At 39.1% G+C, this 21,458-nt stretch overlaps 3 protein-coding genes across 3 annotated transcripts; 2 read left to right on the forward strand and 1 right to left on the reverse strand.

The window, feature by feature from the left end:
• The first annotated feature begins 686 nt into the window (after positions 1–686).
• LOC6732583 lies at positions 687–21,224 on the forward strand. The gene is given in 7 exon segments (XM_016180280.3): positions 687–1,331; positions 4,108–4,666; positions 12,257–12,465; positions 13,699–13,834; positions 17,919–18,181; positions 19,219–19,363; positions 19,885–21,224. Coding segments are annotated over 6 exon segments (1,215 nt in total). The 5' UTR covers positions 687–1,331; positions 4,108–4,590; the 3' UTR covers positions 20,271–21,224.
• LOC27209362 lies at positions 9,415–9,872 on the reverse strand. Its single transcript, XM_016184798.2, has 3 exons — positions 9,832–9,872; positions 9,629–9,781; positions 9,415–9,568 (listed from the first exon to the last, which is right to left on the reverse strand). The coding sequence occupies exons 1-3, from the start codon at positions 9,860–9,862 to the stop codon at positions 9,468–9,470; spliced, it is 285 nt and encodes a 94-aa protein (XP_016025270.1). The 5' UTR covers positions 9,863–9,872; the 3' UTR covers positions 9,415–9,467.
• On the forward strand, positions 12,622–13,275 carry LOC27208033 (calsequestrin-1). Its single transcript, XM_016183656.3, has one exon. It carries the CDS (start codon positions 12,727–12,729, stop codon positions 13,180–13,182), a length of 456 nt encoding a protein of 151 aa, XP_016025271.1. The 5' UTR covers positions 12,622–12,726; the 3' UTR covers positions 13,183–13,275.
• Positions 21,225–21,458: the final 234 nt, after the last annotated feature.

Below are 21,458 nucleotides of genomic sequence, written 5' to 3' on the forward strand. Positions count from 1 at the left end.
CGGGTTTATTTGGACGGGTATTTGAGCGAAGAAAGTTCTACTAATTTGCAGTATTTGTGATGGGATCTTAAGCAGTGACCAAGAATTAAATAAACGCGTCGAACGCCCAAGTAAATATAACTAAATTTTTGTCGTATACGTATTACAACTATGTCGCGAAATGCCATCTCTAGATTGTCATGTCATATACATATATTGAATAATAAAATATGTTAATACAAGTGTACGAAAAGATTGATAAATTTATTATAATTGGTTAAAACATTTATAAAAGAATTTAGAATCAGATAGAGTCTTAATTTTGGCTTAAATTTGAATTTTGTTGTGCTACTGTTAGAATTCTGCTGACATAATAATTTCCCACTATTTCTGCTAACCAAGCGATAGCATCCATAATGTTAACTGAGCTAACATAGCTGTTGAATTACATCTGTGGAATGTGAAATTGAAACAAACCAATCTCTCCCGCTTTCTCTTACCTTCTTTCCGAAGAAAAAGAGAGAGCTCCCTCTCTCGCTCGTGACTTCGCAACCTCAGACAATGCGAACCAGTTTGTGCGTTCTGGTCGCTTTTTATCCTGATATCCGGTCGTCGTTTTCCAGTTCGGGAATTGGCTCGTGTGTGTGTTTTCGAGTGTGCGGGGGTGTGCGTGTTGGGCGCCAAGTAAAAACCAGGTAATAAGGAGAGCGAAGCTTTTAGTCTTGGTCGGTTATTGGTGCTGTGTGGTTGGCGAAGGCGACACAAGTCCGTGTGGCGGCAAAATTCTCGATTCTCGATTCTCCGTTCTCGATTCTCCGTTCTCCACTCCAATTTGCTCCAGTCCCCGAGTCCTGAAAATCGCGATAAAACCGAGGACACTCGTGCGTACGTGCGATTGTGTGAGTGCCTCATTTGCGAGGGTGTGTGTGCTTGTGCTGCAGTGAAATGGCAAATTATGAATAAAATGTAAGCGAAAGTAAGGAAAAACAAACTAAAACCAGTGCAGTTGGGCGAAAGAAAAAGAAAACTAATCTTCCCCCAGTTGAAATCCACGAATTTATTCTCATCAGCGAGTGAAACTTCCCCATCTTTTCCTACTTAGTTTGACAAATTAAAATGCATAAATTATGAATGAAAGTACCGTTACGTGCGTGACAACCAATCATTTGTTATTATTATGCACGTGGGCCAGCGAAAACAAAAAACGGTGTGAGAGCGAAAGGTAAACTTGGCTAAAACACTGCCGCCAACCCAAACACCCCGACAAAATCGACATCCCACTGGAGTTCTTTAAAGTTCTCTGGAAAAATAGAGCTAAGCCAAAAACAAAAGAAAGGCATCGCCGACAATAAGTGAGTATTATGCGACATAGAATTTTGCTCATATTTCTTCAGGGATTTTCCAGGGCAGATAGAGAGCGAAACACACCAACATAGCAACACACAAATTGTAACTTAAAGTTTTATTAACTTGGCGCGGACCTTGGGGCCAGTTCAATTTGTGCACACGCCTCAGGTGTCAACATAAATTATTATAATTATGAAATTCTATAGCCGGATACGGGCCAACAGCAATATACTACAGGCAAGGGACAGCCAAGCACATAATAATATCGACTAACCAGAAGTTGTTGCTAAACTGTAAACTTGGATTGCTATACTATATAGGTTAACGGTTTACTGGAGCTTGTATTTTATATGTTTTTAAATCCTAAAACATCATTTAATTATGAATACATAGTGCTTTGGTAGCTGAGACTTATTATGAACACACTACTTAAAGAAACTAATTAATTAAATTGACTGGTCAGATACAAATTTCTTTTCGATTAAAGGTAGTCGCAAGAATACCAAGAATATACCTCACATTAGACTTCATAGACCCTATAATTTTGACCACTGACGTGTGGACACCTCCATTTTCCGCCATATATATATGAAATGCCCGTACAATGCCAATTAATTTGAGTCGCCGAGCTGGGGCATTCTCTGTCCGGTCTTTGAGTTATGGCCTTTCATTAGTCTCATTTAGGTGAGGGCGAGTCGGGTGGAGAAATCAAGGAAGCGGGGAGAAAAGTCCTACCAGCACATTCTTAAATTGCGAAACTCTGGCAGAGGTCAGTTCCATGGCTCGCTGACCTTTATGGCCTTATCAATTGACACTTAAAACTCAAATATCACGATAAATAAAAAGATTACCACCCTCTTTATTGAGGGGAACATATTTTTCAGTTTCATGTTATTTATCTCATCCGCTCTGGATTTAATGGTTCAGATCTTGGAAAATACTTTTCTTATTTATAATGATGACAAGAAAATGATACCATATTTTTGGATCGTATTACACGATTGATTGCTTGCTTAACATTTGTATTATATATATAAATTAAAAATATATATTTATTTATGCCTGCTTATGTTTTAATGGCATATCACACTCGTGCCTTAAATTTTAAAGCCAAACTCTGGTCCATAGCCCAAACGTCAAGGGCTGTTCAAGGCCCCAGAACTCGCACACACACCAAAGCAATACCCACAATGGGCAACACACACACTAGCACGCAGAGGGCAATGCCAGTCATTCAGTCAGTCAGTCAGTGAGGCATTTCTCGTATGGCCATTCAGTCAATTCTTCATTCGGCATTCAGAGAGCTCTCGTAGGAGGCGCTTAAGCCCCTATTTCCCCCTTCTTCTTCATCGCCCCCAAAATGTGTGTTTGTGTGTGTTGCAACAAGCTATTGGACATGGCCTTATAGGCAAATCTTTTTAAAGCGTTGGGCAAAAGAGCACTACCCAAATGGGCTACCAACCAAAATGAATTTAAGAAGGGAAAAACTAGTAGCTATGATTTTAAAGATGTGAGTGACCTGCGGTGTCTAAGTCCGCTTAGACCTTGCTCTCCGAATATTTGCATATTTAACAAGCCAGTACCATGCTTGCCACATAATTAATTATGCAAAAGACTCGGCTCAGGAGCCAACATCAAGTATACGCAGCGTGTGTGCGCTCAGGGTCCGACTCGACTATTTTGCATAAGCCACTCACCGTTCGACATGTGACTCAGTGTATGCGTGTCTCTTAAAATAGATGACAACAAGGTGCTAAAATTATTCATGGCCTCTAATTACAAAACATGATTTCGGAAAACTTTCTGCCCAAAAGGCTTTCACAGATTTTTCCCCCAAGTGCTTTGTTGCTTGCCGAGAGTTTTTGGTTTTAATTGATTTTATGCAAATTTAATTCTGCCTACCCGAGAACAATTACACATTTTCGGGCCATACAATGGTATTGTTAATTTATGCCTTTGCTCAATGATTTTTGCGTCTGAGCTGTGGGCTTTGCCTTTGGGCTTTTGCTTCGGAGGGCATTTAATTCAAATTAACAGTTATTGGCCATAAATTGTATGATTAATTCATTTGGTTTCTTGTTTCCGTGAAATGACAATTGCAATCGACTGTCTTTGTTGGCTTCAGGACATTGGCGACTGGAATGTTCTGCTAGGGAGAAGACTTAGGCAGTTCCGAAATGCGAATTTCAACAAGTCCAGGGAATATTCAGACAACTTGGAACTCAAAATAACTTACATCTGAAGACGGACAAGTTGCGTTTTAGATAAAAGACTTTGGTAATTTTCTAAATGTATTAAACGAGAAACCATTCTTGAAATATATAGAAATATGGGATTATTAAGAGAAAGGATCTTCAAATATGTACAAAAACATACGAGTTAAGTTAGTTTTGCACAAATAATAATAATAATAATTTGTAAATATAATCACTTCCGTTTCAATAAAAAATTGTGTTGACCAAGCATAAATATTTTATGCAGTTCAGAGGTCTACAAAGTCAAGTGCCAACACAGGTCCAAACAAGTGGACATTAAAATAGCTTTGGGCTTCCAAAAATATGAACTTTAGGTACCAAAAACTGGATACCGCTCGCATTAATTGGCAGCCAAAAATAGGACCAGAGAAAATGACAAATGACTTTTCCTGCTACCAATAATAGCTATTATACGCAAATCAAACACTTAGGCCAACGATTAAATAATAATAATAGAAAAACTTAATTGGATGACAAAACCAAGCTTTAACCAAGATAAATATTCAACATTTTATTATACTTCCAGATGGTCTTAGGAAAGTTTTGCTGATATTTCAATTAAATTCAGTGCGTTAGGAGACACAAAAAATAACGAAACCGGAAGCTAAACCGAAAAAGGAAGCGAGACTGGGCGCCAAATACAAATAGTCGCAGGATATAACATGTAAATGTGACTGGCCATAGATGTGTCTGTGTGGGCGAATGCTTAATAGGAAAAGCAAATAGCAACGAGCTCATGGAAAATAAATATAAATAAGCCAACGACAGCGACAAGCAAAACAACAAGAAAAGCAATTGGTTGACGCTTTCCCTCGTTGGCGGTCAAGGAAAATTTATTGCATTGCACAAATGAGACAAGAAGAAAACGCAAACGAAGCAAAGGCAAACATAGAAAAGCGCGAGCATGGACAAGAAAAATAACCAAAAATTCCGCAACAAATTGAAAAATTAAAGTTTCAGCAAAGGAAAAACTAGCAGGAAAACGCAGAACATAAGAAGCAAGCTCAGCATGGATCCTGCAACAAACTGTCGATATTCATTAGCCTATGGCGCCCTCTTCATTTTGCTGCTCCAACTGTGTTTCGGTAAGTTTAAAGTTTATCCAAATCCAAGAAAATTACACATCTGTTGCCTCTAAATGTAATTCATAAGCACTGTGAGATAACTTATTTGAAATTCATTTAATAATCGATACTCGAAAGCTTGTCAAGACTTTGTTAAGTTCAGAAAGTCAGGCGCAAAGTCAAGGCTGTCAGGTCGTGGGGATAAATCCTTCCTGGAAATCCCTTCAGCTCTCAAGACCTCGCAAAGGCATTAATAAACAGCAAGTTTGCTGCTGCCACCACCGCCTCTTATTTATTTTTAATTAAGTTCAACAAACTGCTGAGCAAAAACTAAACAAAATTAACTGGCGAACAGGCGAAAGTTGCGGTTAGCCACAAGAAGGGAGAATTAGCAGAAGATTTTTGATTTGCGGGAATAATGAAGATGTCGATTGGGGTTTACTTAAGGCCCTAAATATCATCTTCAAGTGATAAAAGGGTTAGAATGAACGAATATATTATACGCTGAATTGTATAAAAAATATGCACTACTTTTAATACTGACCACAATTTATAACGACTAATTCTTTTCGCTGAAGCGGAAAATCGTTCTAGTTTTTGCTGAAAAAGAATATCACTTTGAATGACTCCCAATTATTACAGCTAATGAAACTTGCGGATGACTGAACCATAAATTGAATTCACTTACTTGCACATCCTTTATAGGCGCCCACCACAATTAATATATTTTATTAATATTAATTTTTTGTGTCTGTGTGTGAAAACCTTCAACTTAATTAGCTTGATTGCCGCGTGGCAGAGCAAAAAACAAAAAATATATATATATATGTATAGAAAACACCAGTGAAACTTTTCTGCTGCCGCATTTAATTAAATAAATAAACATGCTCAAGTTTTTTTCGCCATTTCCGTTTCCGTTTCCCTTTGCGGCAGGGTTGTCAAAGCAAAAAAGTTTCTGCGGCAGATCCGTGTTTACTATTTAACTTAGCTTTCCTACCACGCTCAATTGCGACAGCAGAGCGTAGTAATAATAATGACTGACAAATACAATTTCTGTCTAGACAAACGGGGGAAACTGAAATGATTATTATTTGCGGGCACTTAGCCGACTTGGGTTTGGGCGAGCGCTGCCTGAATTATAGATAGAAATCTTATTTTCCTATTATGGGGTCACGTACGCATGCCGCACAAGGGGAAAAAATTGGGGAAAACTGGAAGCGAGCAACAAATAATGAAATTAAGTTAACGTGGCGCACACTTCTGGCCAAATTGTAACTAACAAACACCGAGCACCGATGTCCGTTGGAAGTACACATTTATTGGCAGCACATGAAACTAATGCTGAGCGACACGCACTCCACTCTCTCCACACTACGAATACTTTCCGATATCCCCTTTGATTCAGTTAATGAAAGTTCCAGCAGACGCCAAACACTTGAGGTTCCTTCGAGTGGAGTTTATTAAAGATTTCGCTCGGCTTGCTGGGGCATCATAAATACCTATAAGGATTATTAAGTGCCTTTTCCAGCGATTAGGCTGAGTTAAAGTGTTCTTGAGGGCCCATTGAAGGGTCCGACGTGGGGAGGTGCGAACAGATTGTCGGCTTACGTGTCGGCTTATTGGCCATCAGTATGAATAGTAAAATGGTTAAGCCTACACCTATGAGTTACCCTAATACATAGATCTATGAATAATTATATTAGAAACATAGGAGTGCGACAATTTGATATTTTATTATTTGTAAATTAATGATTTTTTGGCAATCAGTACTATCATTTATGATTAAAGTTCCTGTGTTTATTTAGATGCATGCATATGAGGGATAATTGACGACTTATGCACTGACATCTTAGACATTATTTCGCTTGTCAGGCGAAGTGAACTTTAATTATATTATTCCAGCTGTGACTGGGCGGAGTAATTTAATTGATTTTCTAATTAAAGAAAATAATGTGCATTATGCATGTCCCTTTGATGGACGACCTAACATGGCCTGATTAATTTTACGCAGTAGTTATTTCTGTTTGATTACTAACTCAATTTGAGGTAATTATATGGAATAATATAACCCCTGCATAATGAATGGATCTGTTGACACACTAATGTCGAATGATTATGTTTGTAATCCATACAGCACTCGCCTTTTGCGCATTTCACCAAGCTGACAAATGACAGTTATAAGTTTTGTCACAAAATTCTTTCAAATCAAATCGATATCGCAACTTTTGACTTTATGCGCGCTGCGATTAACCATCTAACAAGAAACAGACTCAATGGGATTCGATCGATTGTTGCCAAGTTTTTAGCATCTCTCATCTTTCCCCTTACTTTATGCCATATATTTTTTGTTTTTCCCTCGTATTTTCTTTCTTTTTGCGAAATATGCAAATGAAAGTGCGCCTGCAATGCAGCAAAAACTGAACTGAACTGAGCTGAGCTGAGCTGACAACTGGGAGCTGTTGGCTTTGGTGGCCAGAAGGGGTTAAGGGGGCGTTGGGCCGCCCAGGGGGAGTGGCAGACGTGCTCCCGTTTCCCCACTGCAATGACAACGACCAGGACAATGAGGATGCACTAGTCGTCAAAGGGAAGTGGAAGACGTTAAGCGCAACGAAGAATTTAATACTCTTGAGATATTTTAAAAGAGAAAAGGATCGGTTAACAATTATCTGCTTTCCAGTTTTAAAGTTCAAATATATAACAAATATAATATATAAGTGGTATAAAATGAGAGCAAATAAATCATAAGTAATAACTTTATGCAATCGATTTATGAAGTTAATAAAAAATGTATCTGAATTAAAGAAAAATGTTTAGTAAGAGCAACCTTCCTATGAAATTTAAATCCAAGGCTGTTATATTTTAATTAGGATATAAAGTTTATCAAAATTATTTTCTTATGGAATATCACTTTCTTAGAGGCTCAAATTACAGTACCCTTTCTGAGGGCATCGCATCGGGGCTGAGACTGCAACTGAAATAAAGAGGGGACCGGACTCTAAACTAGACAGAAACGACAGACGGACGATGGGTGGAACAGGCTTAAGAGGAGGGGGGAGACCAACTTCCGCCTCTGATTGCAGATTAAGCACGTTCTAGACGTCTTCTCTTGGCTGGGAGGAGTGGTTATGGTGGATCTGCGGAGAATGCAGGCGGGGATTGATGCGTATTGACGCTGCTGGCGTCTGCGAAACATTGGAAAAACATCTTTATTTGCTCAAGGCTCCGTATCCGGATACGGACCCGCAACGCCGCCCACAACCCCTGAAAACCCATGAGTAAGCTCTCGAACCCAGCCGCATCATAATTTCCTTGCCTCCTCTCCGGCTGTCTGGAAAAATTTGCATTGTAAGTGAAGCCTTGGCCGGGCCGTAAATTCTTGGCTTGACAACCTTCCGCACAATGGCCTCCCTTTTGTGGGCCGATTTTTCAATGAGCTTTCAATGGACTCTAATAAAATTAATTGCATTTTGCATTTGCCTGTGCAGCTTTATTGATAGGAGGAGAGAAATATGGGAGTAGAGGCCAAGCTGAGCCGAGTTGAGCTCATGTGACAGTTAGATGTGAATGATCAAGGGGAAAAAAGTGCCGAGATTGATACACAATGTTTGCATTGTGTAACCAATCCGCTTGAGTGAGTTACTATCCTCGTCATTTGACTGCAAAATGGGTTCGATGCCAAATATTATTTCTGTTGTATATTCAAACAAAATTCTACATAGCGTTAAGTATTTGTGACAGAAATAGGAGCATATCAAAAAATTCTATTTCAAATTTTCTATCATACCTCTTCATATAATTGGTTATTTGTTTGTTCAATAGGAAACTGTCAATTAAAAAAAATTTATTTGTGCACACAGATGAATATATATGGTATAGCTTTCTGCATATTCATCAACCGCCCCAGATCAATTTTCCGACTAGTTCGCTCTTTAAAATCGACCGCCCTCAAACTGTGAAAAGTTCATTAGTTACTTATGAAGAGCACCCCCCTGGCACAATATTTAGGCGACTAAGGACATTGCTCACCCCATCAGAAAGCCATAATGATATGCAAAGCTAAACTTTGCCAGTAAAGTTCTGCACTTGACACCCATCTCCAGCAATTTTCGGCTCCCCCTAACATTGAATTAGATTTCGAGCACAACTAAACCCCAAAAAGAAACTCATTTTGGTGAATGGAGGCGGATAACTTTTGTCTGCGGTTGACATTTGTTGCCCTCGGGTGGCAAATGAAATCATTTAAAAATCAACAATAATTAAGTAGCAAACTTTTGTCTGTGACGGTTCGTTTTAAGGTGAGCTGAAGAAAGTGCTGAGTGATCCCTTTTCGACCATAACTATGACGTTTACACGACATCAAATGGAAAACTTTCCGGCTCTGTCAGGCGCACAATCCTGCCTTGGCTTTCTGGCATTGGCTTTTCTTAATTAAGCCCAGGTTAAATGACAAAACTTTCCAATTTCTGTCTTATTAATTAGCTGTTGAAAGACCGGCCTCTGCTGGCGGCAGCTACAATTGCGCACTTGAAAATTTTCAAAAGCAATACACAGTTTTGGGGATATAAACTCTTAACGAGCTAGAAACTAGTGACGATCGCACCTGACAAACAACAAACGTGTTGGTATCAACTTTTGTGACGAAAAATACTTTTTTTTATTTAACTAAGATGAAAATATATACAATTCTCTTCGACTTCGAACACTTTCCTGGTGCGCTTCGTCACTACCTGAACTGCCGTCGATAGTTTAATAAAGACGACCGAATAGAATTAATTTTAAAAATTATAATTTTCGAAAATTATTTTAGTATTTACTACGGATATTATATTAAAGCATCCTCAAAAGTTTTGCCTCCTAAATATTTGTGGTAAGGGCACCGTTTTTTATCCTTTGGACACGGTCCGCTTGTAAATGTTTCCAAAGCTGAAAATAAATATAACTAATACATATTAAGTAATTTTTATATTTTTACATTTCACCCACGCGCTTGGCTCTTATTATATGTAAACTTTTTATGGAAGTCTAATAAACATTTGCTATGCAGTGTAAACGCGCAATCCTCGAGTACAACACAAATTGGATTGTAATCAAGAACGCAATTTGCTATATCACTTTGAGCAATTGTCCCACTGAAAACTGCAAAAAAAAATAAATTATTGAGACCTAATTAAATTATGAAAGCCAACCAAATAGAAGAATTAAATAGCAAGCCTTCATCTCTAAACATTTTAAATAGAACAAAACTGAGAAATTGGTAACGGGGTAATCGGAAATCGTGTAATTTAATTAAGGCGTGGGATTAGAAGAGTTATGGTTGATTTTAAAAGTTAAGCTATAAATACATTTATTGAAATATTATGGGACCACGCAAATAATTCTTTTTAAATTTCATAGTAACTCTGAAATGGGCTAAAAAATGTATAGCAAATTAAAATTCGTTAAAGTCACCGGCCGGCTGAAGCTCCTTAGAACTTTGTTGTGCCTCAAGGATGTTTTCATAGTGGTTCCTTAAAAATTCTCTTACTTGGCGAAGAAAAAGAAGCACAGAGGAGTCTTCCAGTGGCAGCGGTCCTTTGTGCGATGGAAACCTTTTGGCAACGCACTTTGTTTGTCTACCGCCAACGGAGCAGCAGTAAACAAACTACTGGAGAGTGTAAAATGCTAAATTATACTTAAGCCGCACATACACAGGCGAAATACACTCGTAGATTGCACAAAGTGTCCGCCAAAGCGGAGCCACGCACCGGCCGGAAAAAAAGGAACTCAAACGACGCCGCCGCCGCAAAGCGGAAATGCACTCAAAGGGGCAAAGCCCACGGAAGGGCGTGGCACCGGCTCCACGCCCACTTCCCGGTAGACCAACATTTGCCCCATCATCATCTACATCGTCATCGGCTTCAATGGCGGCGGTTCTCTTTTTTCTGGCTTTGTGCATTGTGCTTTCTGTTTGCTTGTTTGTCGCTACGTTGGTTTAACGACCACAAAAAGCATGGAATCGGAAAACTGGCCAGGCTCCAAACATTTGGTACCCTGTAAAGACACCCTTTCATTGCTCACAAAAATGTTGAATTAGTTCAAAAACGGATTAAATCGCTAAAATCTGCTCAAGTGCCAAACAAAAACAAAGAATTGTACTATTTTAAAAAAATATTAAAGGTACTTTTAATAACTTTTATCTTAAAATACAAAAATCACCAACCCATATGCATTTTCTTTTTGTTTCACTTGGAAACATTAGTTCTTTAACATATATATTTCAAGTGCAAAAAAGAAATCCTGGAAAAATACCATATTACCTCATCCTTTTGGGAAATTAAATTGTGCACTTATATTTAGGCACACGTTGTTTTTGTCTTCCGACCCGGCAACCATTGTATTTTTAAACATTATTGCTTTGTTATTTGTGAGCCCTTCCAAAAATAAACTCCAAAGCTGTTGACGGACTTAAGGTTAAGTGTGGGATTTTCTTTGAGTTCTATTTCTGATTTGACAACGAGAATATATTTGTACCTCGGCTTTGATTGGACTCCAACGTGGCGTTGAAAGTTGTATAGTATTGTATAAATTGGTTCGGGAATTACATTAGTATGAGTGGTGAATTAGTAAAGGCCTTAGTTAATTTACCCTTTTGACTTCTGTGACGCAAGACATGCAAATTGAGATTGAGTAGAGTAAAGCCTATGAAAATGGGGAATAAATTCGATTTGATGAATGGAGGGCTTTTCGGTAAATGACATGTTATGAAATGGCTCTCGTATGAATGCGCGTTTGGTTTAAATAACCTACATTTACACACGCTTTCTCATGGCATAGGAATGTCAGTTATATTTTAATAAAAATATTTACTAGGTTGTTTAGAAAGCTACAACTTCACCTGAAGGATGAACTTATTAAATAGAATAAATACAGATAAATAAACCATTTTTCAGTCCTTTACCTATGTTTCTAAACTTTTTAAATGAGCATTTCAACCCGTATAGATATGCAGTTCTGTGCAGCATCAGGCACGTCCTTTATTTCCCCTGGGATGGCTTAAGCATCACAATCCACTTCTCTCCCGCGGATTGCCCCACTTTCCGACTGCTCATTTCAAGCCTGCCATATTAATTTCATATCTCGATTTGCGTGACCCAAATTGCCCTCCCAGCTGTGAGCGGGCGAACTACACACAGTTTTCCGTCATTGTCTTGGGCTGTTAAATAAGTTGGCAACTTTTCATTTCTCTGCAGCATTGTCTCGAGTACTGAGTCATATTTTGCCCAGGCCCAAGAGCTTTTCCACCGCCAGCACCCAGGCAGCATCTTTGCGTGGGAAAGAACTTTCCAAACCAGGACACGTTGCTCAAGTTAGTCGTGTTCACTTTCTCTCCCAGCCAACTAACCATTGTGTTGGCAAAACAAAAGCGCATTGTTCTAGTCTGGGGACGGGGCGGGGCGGCCTTTCCTTCGATTTCCTTGACTTTTATGCACTTGCTGCAAGTTATTTATGTCCTGCCACTGGCATTGAAACCGCTAAACCAGCCCACGACTAAGGACCTATTAAAGTGGCACATACTACGTCTGAATTTCCAGCAAATAACTCTTTGTCTAACCTCCGCTTTTTGTCTACCAGAATCCGTGGAATGCCTGACAATGACCGAAATCAAAATCCCCAAGCACATTATGCGCCACGAGGATGCCGTGCTCGGCTGCAAGTTCGATCTGGACGGGGAGTCACTGTACTCGGTCAAGTGGTACAAGGATGGCTTCGAGTTCTACCGCTATGTGCCCAGGGACATGCCGCCGGGTCAGGTTTTCCCGCTGCCAGGAGTGGATGTTGAGGTAAGTGATTCCAGATGATTTATAAATGATGACTAAAATAGTAAAATCAATATCACATATAATAATTATTATATATTATATCAAAAAGTATATATAATCGATTAACCAGTTTGTTTTTTTGCTAGGTAAGATAATATTTTCAGATTCAACCCTCAATTTTTATAGAATCATCACCCATAGAAATTGTTGTTAGGTTTAAAACTTTGGAATTCATAATTTTCGAAAAGGAAATTATTTGATTAGATTTTGGCAGGGTTTGAAATGAGCAACAAGAAATCAAAATTGGTGCAATCACTGGAGGAGTCGACGCCGCCCATCGATGAAGAGGACGTCATCCGCTTGATTGCTGACCAAATTCGCCAGCCTACGAGCGATCCAGTAGATATTAATTTAAGCAACAAGGAGAATCTAAGCATTCTGCATCTCGAGGATGCCTTTAAATTCGAAAATTCGATGCGGAGCTTTCACGTGTCGCCCACTGCAGAATCTTTAAACGAAGTCATGCCCGTGAAAGACGAGGATCTGGGCGAGATGCTGGATGCCCTGACCGAGGTGATCCTTGGTGAGGATGACGATGAGGACGATGGCGATGATGATGAATATGAAGAAGAAGAGGAAGATGGTGACGACGAAGAGAATGAATTCGATGAAAAGGACGCGGATGATGTCGACGAAAATGCTCCAAAAACGAACTTAAATTCAGGCTGGATATTTTAAAAAACTGATTTTCAGATGCAAAAAAAAATAATTAAATTTTAAGTTCAATATTATTCACAGTTATATCTGCAATAAACATTTTTGTTTTACATATTTTAGAAATATTCTCATCGATTGCACTAGAATTGTACATTGTTTTTACAAATTTATTTCAAATTTTATTTAATAAATTAAACCATCATAGATTGCAATATAACATTAGACTTATAACTCCCCTTAATCGGTATGTAAAGGGGTATAATTGTTTCGTTGAAAGTGATTCTAGTGAAGCCGAGTATCTCCAAGTTGGTATATCAAAGTCCGCAAATATCAACGCCCTGTAAAAATATTTACTTAAAAAGCTATCTTTTAGTTGACGAAATCAACTATGGTTATGTTTTAGCGTCACTATAATTTAATTGTTTTATTATTATGTAAGGTACTTAGGAATTGCAAACTGTTTCTGTAAACGCGTAAACAGCTTTCACTTTTGTCTTTGCGCTTAGTGACCCTATTTTCCCTGCGTTTTTCTTGCAGTTACAAAACTCGACGGACGTGGTCGTTGTCCTGCGCTCAGTTAGCCTTCAGTCAACTGGCCGATATCGCTGCGAGGTGTCCGGCGAGGCGCCTTCGTTTCAGACGGTTTCCGGTCACGAGGACATGATTGTTGTGGGTAAGTGAAAGTGGCCAAAAAAAACTTACACAGAGAAAGAGAGAACGAAATAGGGCGAAAACGGAATGGATACATTTAAGGGAGAGAGAGAGAGGGACAGCTAGAACTTGGCGGAAGAAACGCGCTAAGATTAATTGCAGCTTGGGAACTAAGCGACGAAAAGTAATCTGTTATTGTGCAACTATAGCTGTCTCTTTCTCGCACACACCACGCCTGTCTCTCTCACTTTCCAACACCCTGTCCCTCTCTGACCCTCTACGAAAATGTATAAAATATTTCACATTTATTTAGTTTATGCCCGGCATTGTTTCTCGCTGCGATTTACAAATTCTCGAGGAGAAAACCTGTGCCAAAAAAGCCAGCGGGCTCAGGGAAGCGGAGATAGGGATGTCGGGGTAAGAGGGGAGGAAGGATTTCGGCCATCCTTTTTCCTGGTCGACACAGAGCTTTAATGTGTGTGTGTGTGTGTTCTTTGTATTGTATGTATTCCACTGGCAAATTGCCCATGTACGTGATGCAATTCTGTTGCTCACTACAGCTTGGGATTTTTCCACAGCGCCAGACTCGGTCTGCATCTCTCTCTCTCTCTCTCGCTCGCCATCTTCCCTCTCTTTCGCCCAGTCTGCAACTTAATTTGAAATTTTTGCGCAATCCAACCAAACATGGCGTAAAAATATGGCCGAACGCAATATGAAAAACTGCTGCGGATGAAAACTTAGAATAAATGCGGAAAACGAGCTGGATTCTTTACCGAGGTCTTTAAGATAAGCTTTAATTGGAAAGGGGCAGACAAAAACGAAGTAGAAAGTGTTTAAACTGATAAAGTAACTAATCTTTAAATAACGAACATTTTTATTATCAAATCATAAACAAACATAGCGGGCTAAACCAACCAAAATCATCCTTCTATCCTGAAAGAGGATTATATGCGTATCGACACATTTGACCCAAATATCCTAATGGTAAACCCCCTTTTCGATTACTATGTTTAACAACAACCTTGTAGCTTGAAAACGGTAAATTTCACCTACATTTCCGTCCACTGAAATGTTGAGATTGTTCCGGCGAGAGGCTATCAAAATTGGTATATCGCATAATTAGGCTAACTAAATATTTCCTCGATGGAGGAATAGAGAGAAGGGAGCGAAAGTCCACCAATCAGAGCTTCCGTTTTCAGCTGGAAATTACTCAATTACGATTAGACTTTAATGGAGAAAAATCGGAAGAGAAAAAATTCCCCATGGTTTGCCGGCAAGGAAAGCGGCTCTTCGGTTTAGATATAAGCGGATTAAATCAGAGCCATAATGACTATGACGATTTGCGGATCAATAAACCTAATGAATTTCTGGGCCAGGAATAATAAAATTAGTGCCATCAGAAGGCATTCGAAAAAGTGAGACAAATATGGTAGAGTAAAAGTGAAAAAGAAACAGATAAATATAGGCTTTAGTACAATTAAATTGCGTGCTGGAAATCTCATTTAAATTGTCGAATTACTTAAAATTATAGATTGGTTCCATTATCTGCATTGTGGCCAAAATAATAGCATGCAATTAGGGGGAAAAGCCTTTCTGTCGTGGCCAAATGCATTTGACCCACTTCCTTGGATTAGACAGCATCAACTGGGGAGTCAACATATGCGATAATTGCAGTGTACGCGCGGAAATTGAAAATGTGTGTGTGTGAGGGAAAAAGGGGCTTCCCCAGTTGGCAACGCGCGGGAAATGGTCGGAAAATGCTGTCGTCCCCGTTCAGCTGCATATGATGGCCGCATCCGGTTGGGAAAATTGGTTAAACGTAATCTCTGTCAGAAATTCAGTTTCACATGTAGAAAATACTAAACCCAGTAGGTAAAAAATGTAGTTACACTAAACCATTATTGTTTAACAATTAAACAATTTCCAGTTCTTTTATATTTTGATTAACTTAAAGTTATATATTTTTTTTTAGAAGAAATATTTTATAATCATTGATTTCACTTTTCATATCAAATATCTTTATTAATTAAACCAGCCCTTTTCTACAAAGACACATGGGTGAGCTTAATTTTCCATCAGTAGAAAAATGGTGCGAGTTCTCGTTCCTCTTTAATCAATGGCTTTCCTTTGACGCTTTTTGTGTGGATGTGTGGGCCAAAAAGCTATTATGGTGAAAAATGGTTAGTTTATTTAGGCATCCGATTTACTTAGATATTTGTTTCAGTTGCTCAATTGAATCCATTGTTCGTCCAAGTTCGGGACAAAGAAAAACCCGTGGGCACGGCCCAAGCAAAACAAACTGGATCCATGTTGATCCCTTGTCTGAAGGACCTCGGAGGCAAACAAAGCCGGACAATGGCGGCTGAAGAATAAAAATGCCCAGCAATTATTACCAATTGATACTGGAGCGGAGCACAACAGGGGCTATAAGCCCCGGTTCCCCAGACCCAACGACATGGCAAAATATGTTGAACAGTTAAGCAAATATTAAAGGGAGGAAATCGCAAAAGGAGTGCCACAAAATATCAACCTCTTAATCAATGTCAGGGGAGCGTAAAAATATTCGCTGAAAATAATAATTTATGCAGTTTAGTTCGGTTAAGCCGAACAATGGGAAAAAGCAAAAAAATAAACAGAAAGCACAAAGGAATTTTCCAGGAAGGGAAAAGCAATTTATTTTGACCTTATTCGGGACACTACTATAAACAAAGTCACCTGGTAATAAATCTACTACATTCTTTATTAGGTTAAACATTAAATTTCCATTAAAAAAATATATGTTCTCAACAGAATTTGCTAGAAATAATATTGTGTAAAAATTTAATATTTTTTAGCAAAAGGATAAATAAATCTTTTTAAATATATTTTGGGTCTGATAAATTTAATTTAATAGCAGTTTTAAAAAACATAAAGTAAAGATATATCATCAAATTTACTTCACAGTGTAACCTTTAAAATCTGCCTTGGTTCGTATTTGGCAAAGTCGAGGAGCAATTATCGCCATTATTAAGAAAGAGATGAAAAAGTGGGAAAAGAAATATTCTTTTGTGCGATAAACGTTGAAGTTTCCTTTCATTTTCCCTAACTTTTCATCAATGCGGAACTATCGATTATGTTTAATTGAAGTTTCGCTTTAGTTTTGTTCGATTTTCGCAGCTTTTGGCCCAATTGGCAAGCAGCCAGTTGGGCCAGCAGACATGGCGATGGTCCCTTCATTCCGTCCTCTTGGCCCTCCACCGCCATCTGTCCAGCAGCTGGACTTCATGGCCAGGACCAGCAGTGTGACCTACAAAAGGCACACAACAGCAGAGCGAAACAAATCAATTGCAACTATAACGTGCAAAGATTGCACACCGAGGAGATGCATTTCGCCATTTTCGTATATATATTATTTTCCCTTTTAGTTGAGCTTAAACTGCATTTGCATGTCCTCATTGTTGCGAATGGGAATTGATTTAATTGCACAACTGATAGCTCACGCTTAACAGCTGGGTATAGAATTTGGCCGAAAACTAAAACCCAATTAAGCATCAATCTTGTTTGGCAACAACAACTTCATTTCAGATATGCCTTTTTGTTTGCTTTTCTTTTCGGTTTTAGCGAAGAACAATTGGCTTATATTTCAGCGAAATGAGCAATTTGGTAGTGTTATTGTTTTTGTGATATTCTTGTTTGCAATTTTCAGACGCTGGCTTCTGAAGCAAATAAAATTTAAATGGCAAAATAGAACCCCGAGCTAGCGAAATAATATTATAATAAATACAAACGGTTGCACACCAATACACGAAGCTATTTTTAAATAAGGCCATTGGTCATCGAGCATTTATATAATATATTTTCAGTTGGAATAGCTATTTTGGCCAACAGCTTCTTGATTGTTTAAGACTTGGGTTAAAGATAAATCGATATTTAGAATATATCTGATTGGGAAATAAAAGGTACTCAAACAGTTATAATAAAACTTAAGCTATTAAATATATTAGATATTAAAGAAAATTCATCGGGCATCTGAAAGCTTATCAAAATTGCCTTCTGGCGTTCCAATGAACTCCATGGACCAAGAGTTATCCCCTTATCCTAAGCCTCTGTATATTCGGCTTTTTCAGTGACCCCGAAGCATGGACCACAAATCACTGGCGGACAGCCGCGGTACCAAATTGGCGACATGGTCCGCGTCAATTGCACCTCGGCGGCATCCAGGCCGGTCTGCCATCTCAGCTGGCTGATTAACGGGATGCACGCGAACCGCTCGCTGCTGCGACCTTATGAACCCCTGATTGTGGGCCGCGAGGGGTTGGAGGTCGCTCGATTGGGTCTGGAGTTCCGGGTGAGAGGATGACATTTCAAGCATGGCGACATGAAACTAAAGGTAAGTTAGTGGGGTGAAGTTTTCTCAATGAAGGTGGGAAATCTCTCATTTTTAAACATGCTGTATTGGATGCAATGGTGTTTTTAGGAAAATGTACAATGTATTGGCTTGTAGGTGTCATCATTTTAAGGCAGAAGCTTGAAGAATTAAAAGGGGAATCAAACAGTTAAAAAAAAGAAAAAATGCAAACTTAAAATTATACCACTTTGATTAAAAGTTAAATGTACCCCATTCAAGAGCCACAATAAAAGTTCCTGCCAAGGATATGCAATAAGCAGCTTATGGGCAGCAGGACAGGCCATGAAAATTGATACATTCATCAGCTATCCATCTCATACATATTTGCCAGCGTACTGTTGCTCTGATTCAATTTGCGACAACATAACATGGCAGCTCATGTTGATTATTATCCATTTGGACCCAGTTGGCCAGCCACTCACCCACCGGCCATCACATCCCGCTGATCCGCTCCACCGAGCCACCGAACCACCCAAACCACTGCGAGTGCAAATGTGTGTTGAACAAGCCACAAAATTTCATGCGAACGCGGGCGGCAGACGAAGTGCTCTTATGACATGTCCAGTATGCACAGTGGTTCCAAATAAAGTCACCAATTAATAGTCACAACTCTTATTACATTTAATATTTAATTGATCTGAATCAAATATTTCACTTTCCGTAAACCTAAAAAAAGTATTTGCAAATATTATTTGAGGACATGAGCACCCACTGTGCAGCGACCTTTTGGTCACCGTGTGGGTCACAGTCCGTTTGCATATGTGGTGACGCGGGGTTGCTGGTGTGCATACTTGTGTGGGTGCTGCGGAGATGTATGCGGGTCATTTTCGGGTTATTTGGGCGAAAACGGGGGGAGTTAATGAAAGCATAAAACTTTTACTACGCCGTCAAAAGGATGGCCAATCCGCCATGGTCCCCAATTCCCACAGCCCCCCACACATTTATCAATGTACACAGATTTGATGAAAGTTTTCCCTGCTCGTTCGTTCTTGCATTTCCCGGCCATAATCCGACTGCAGTGTGTCGCCAAAATCTCCTCCGTGTACTGGCAGAGCAACGAGGAAAGCGTGGAGAGCGACAAGCACCAGAGGATTCCAGTGCTGGAGTCGCGGGAGACGGTCATGTCCAAGTCCCGTCAGTCCATGGACAAGGCTCAGCTCGAAGGTGAGTGATCATCAATCATCCGGCGGTTAGTTGGTCAACAAGGGCTGTGCACTCCAAGAAATAGCTGTTGCAATTGACGTAAAGTAAAGTAAATTCAATTTAATAAAAGAAACAATGCACCATATTATGTCTTTGGCATTAAATGAAACTACTTTTATAAAATTCAATAAACTAAACTTAGAGAAGTTTTCATAAACAATATTTCCTTAACTATTCTTAAGTTTAACAACCTTACGCAATTCAATTAAAATGTAATTTTAGTTGTTCTGTCAAGAATGCAAAAAATGCAAAAGGTAACTTTCCGAATAATGTGTTGTTTGTTAGTATGATAATCAGATTAGGAATTTAGCTTTTGGTAGATCAGCAGATTAAAGTTAACTCAATCAGAATTGGGATACCATTTCCAATTTTGTTCGAGTACATCAGCAACAGTTGTGGCCACTGTTGTGGCCAACCTTCCGCACCGGTCTCCATTTCGTATCCCCTCTGACCTCTCCACCCGCTTTGAATCCACAAACTAGACAAACAACTGAAGAAGAGCCGACGCCCTGCAGCAGCAACTTCAGCGGCCGCAGCTGCAGCAGCAGCAGCAGCCTCGTCCAGCGCAAGCAGAGCAACGGTGGCGCCATTTGGGGCAATGTGGGGCTCATCGGTGCCCTGGTCACGCATATTAGCTTCCAAATCAATTGCACGCATTTCCCTCTACGCGCTGCCAGTCTTAATAGCATTTCTGTGTAGCTTCCGACCGGCAGTTGGGCAGGGATGTAGCTGTCAGAGGAGCAATGGCAGCCGTGGCAGCAGCACAAGCAGCAACATCAACAGCAGCAACATGGGATACGGCAGCAACATCAACAGGAGCCGCCTGTCTAGCCAATTAAGCTGCGAGAAGGCTGTTCAGCGTAGATAACAATTAACCTGGAAGCAAATGAACAGTAGAGCCAGCTACTCGGCCTAGAACCCCATTAAGTTCTGTGTATATATATTTCAATTTTTGTCACATCAAGTATACGCCGCGTGTGCGGCTCGCTTAACTAGTGTATGTACATATCCGTAATTTAACTGTATTTATATTTATATATTACACATTTATTAGTGAAGCATTGAAATGTCGTTGTTCCTCTTTGGCCTTTTTTGCTTGTCGTCTAAGGGAAAATGCTCAAAGTTGTTGGCTAAGAAATTGCTTTAAAAGTAAGAGGCGGTCAAATATTTTCAATGGTACGCATAACTGTATAAATGAACTCAAGTAAGTAGCCAAAGCCATAGAATTTAAGAAGCTAACGTAAGACTCATAAGCTATTAAAAATTTAGGATAACAGCTGTACACATTGAATCCATTGAAAGAAAATAACAAAAACTCAATTAAGGAGCTGGATTTTAATTAAAGCTTAGAAAGTAAACTAGCCAACAAAATCCTAGAATAAATTGTATTTGGTACAAGTAAAATGATTTTTAAATTGTCATATATTTACGTATGTATTTTTCACAATAAAGTCATTACATTATATTTTATAATTTCCTTTGGAGGTGGTAAAAATAATTTAGTTACTTAGGACCCCTTTTCATAATCGAAAGTAGTAACTCCTTGATTATTTAAATGATTCAGACTCCAAAAACATTGAAATGATTTTGCTGCACTTAAATGTATGGCGCACAACTTATGGCATATCTCTGCTGAGAAAATCTTTCTCTCTCTTGAACGACGAACAGATTGTTAAATGTTACCTAGACTAAGACCATTACTAGCGAAATCATATCCAACCATAGAAAACTTAAGCCAAAAACCCTGTGTAGCGTAAAATATATGCGGATAATGAATGTTATTAAGTCTTTAAAGAAATAAAGAATGCAAAAAAAAAAAAAACAAATTAGATTGCCTGATTGTTGTTGGCACTGCCCCAAGGAAGTGACTGCCAACATATTTTCGAGGCCGCTGCTCTGTCTTCTAGGATACCCTGGATATTCTGTTCATTGGGTTGTATAGAGTACAAACTTCCGTAAGTATAAACTGGCGAGATCGGTGGTTCTTACTGTTTTTTTGGATAAATATTTTAATTTAATTGATTTGTTTAAGTTTTCCTAACAGGAATCCAAACGA

This window comes from Drosophila simulans, chromosome 2L (genome assembly GCF_016746395.2).
Source record: "Drosophila simulans strain w501 chromosome 2L, Prin_Dsim_3.1, whole genome shotgun sequence".
NCBI lineage: Eukaryota > Metazoa > Arthropoda > Insecta > Diptera > Drosophilidae > Drosophila > Drosophila simulans.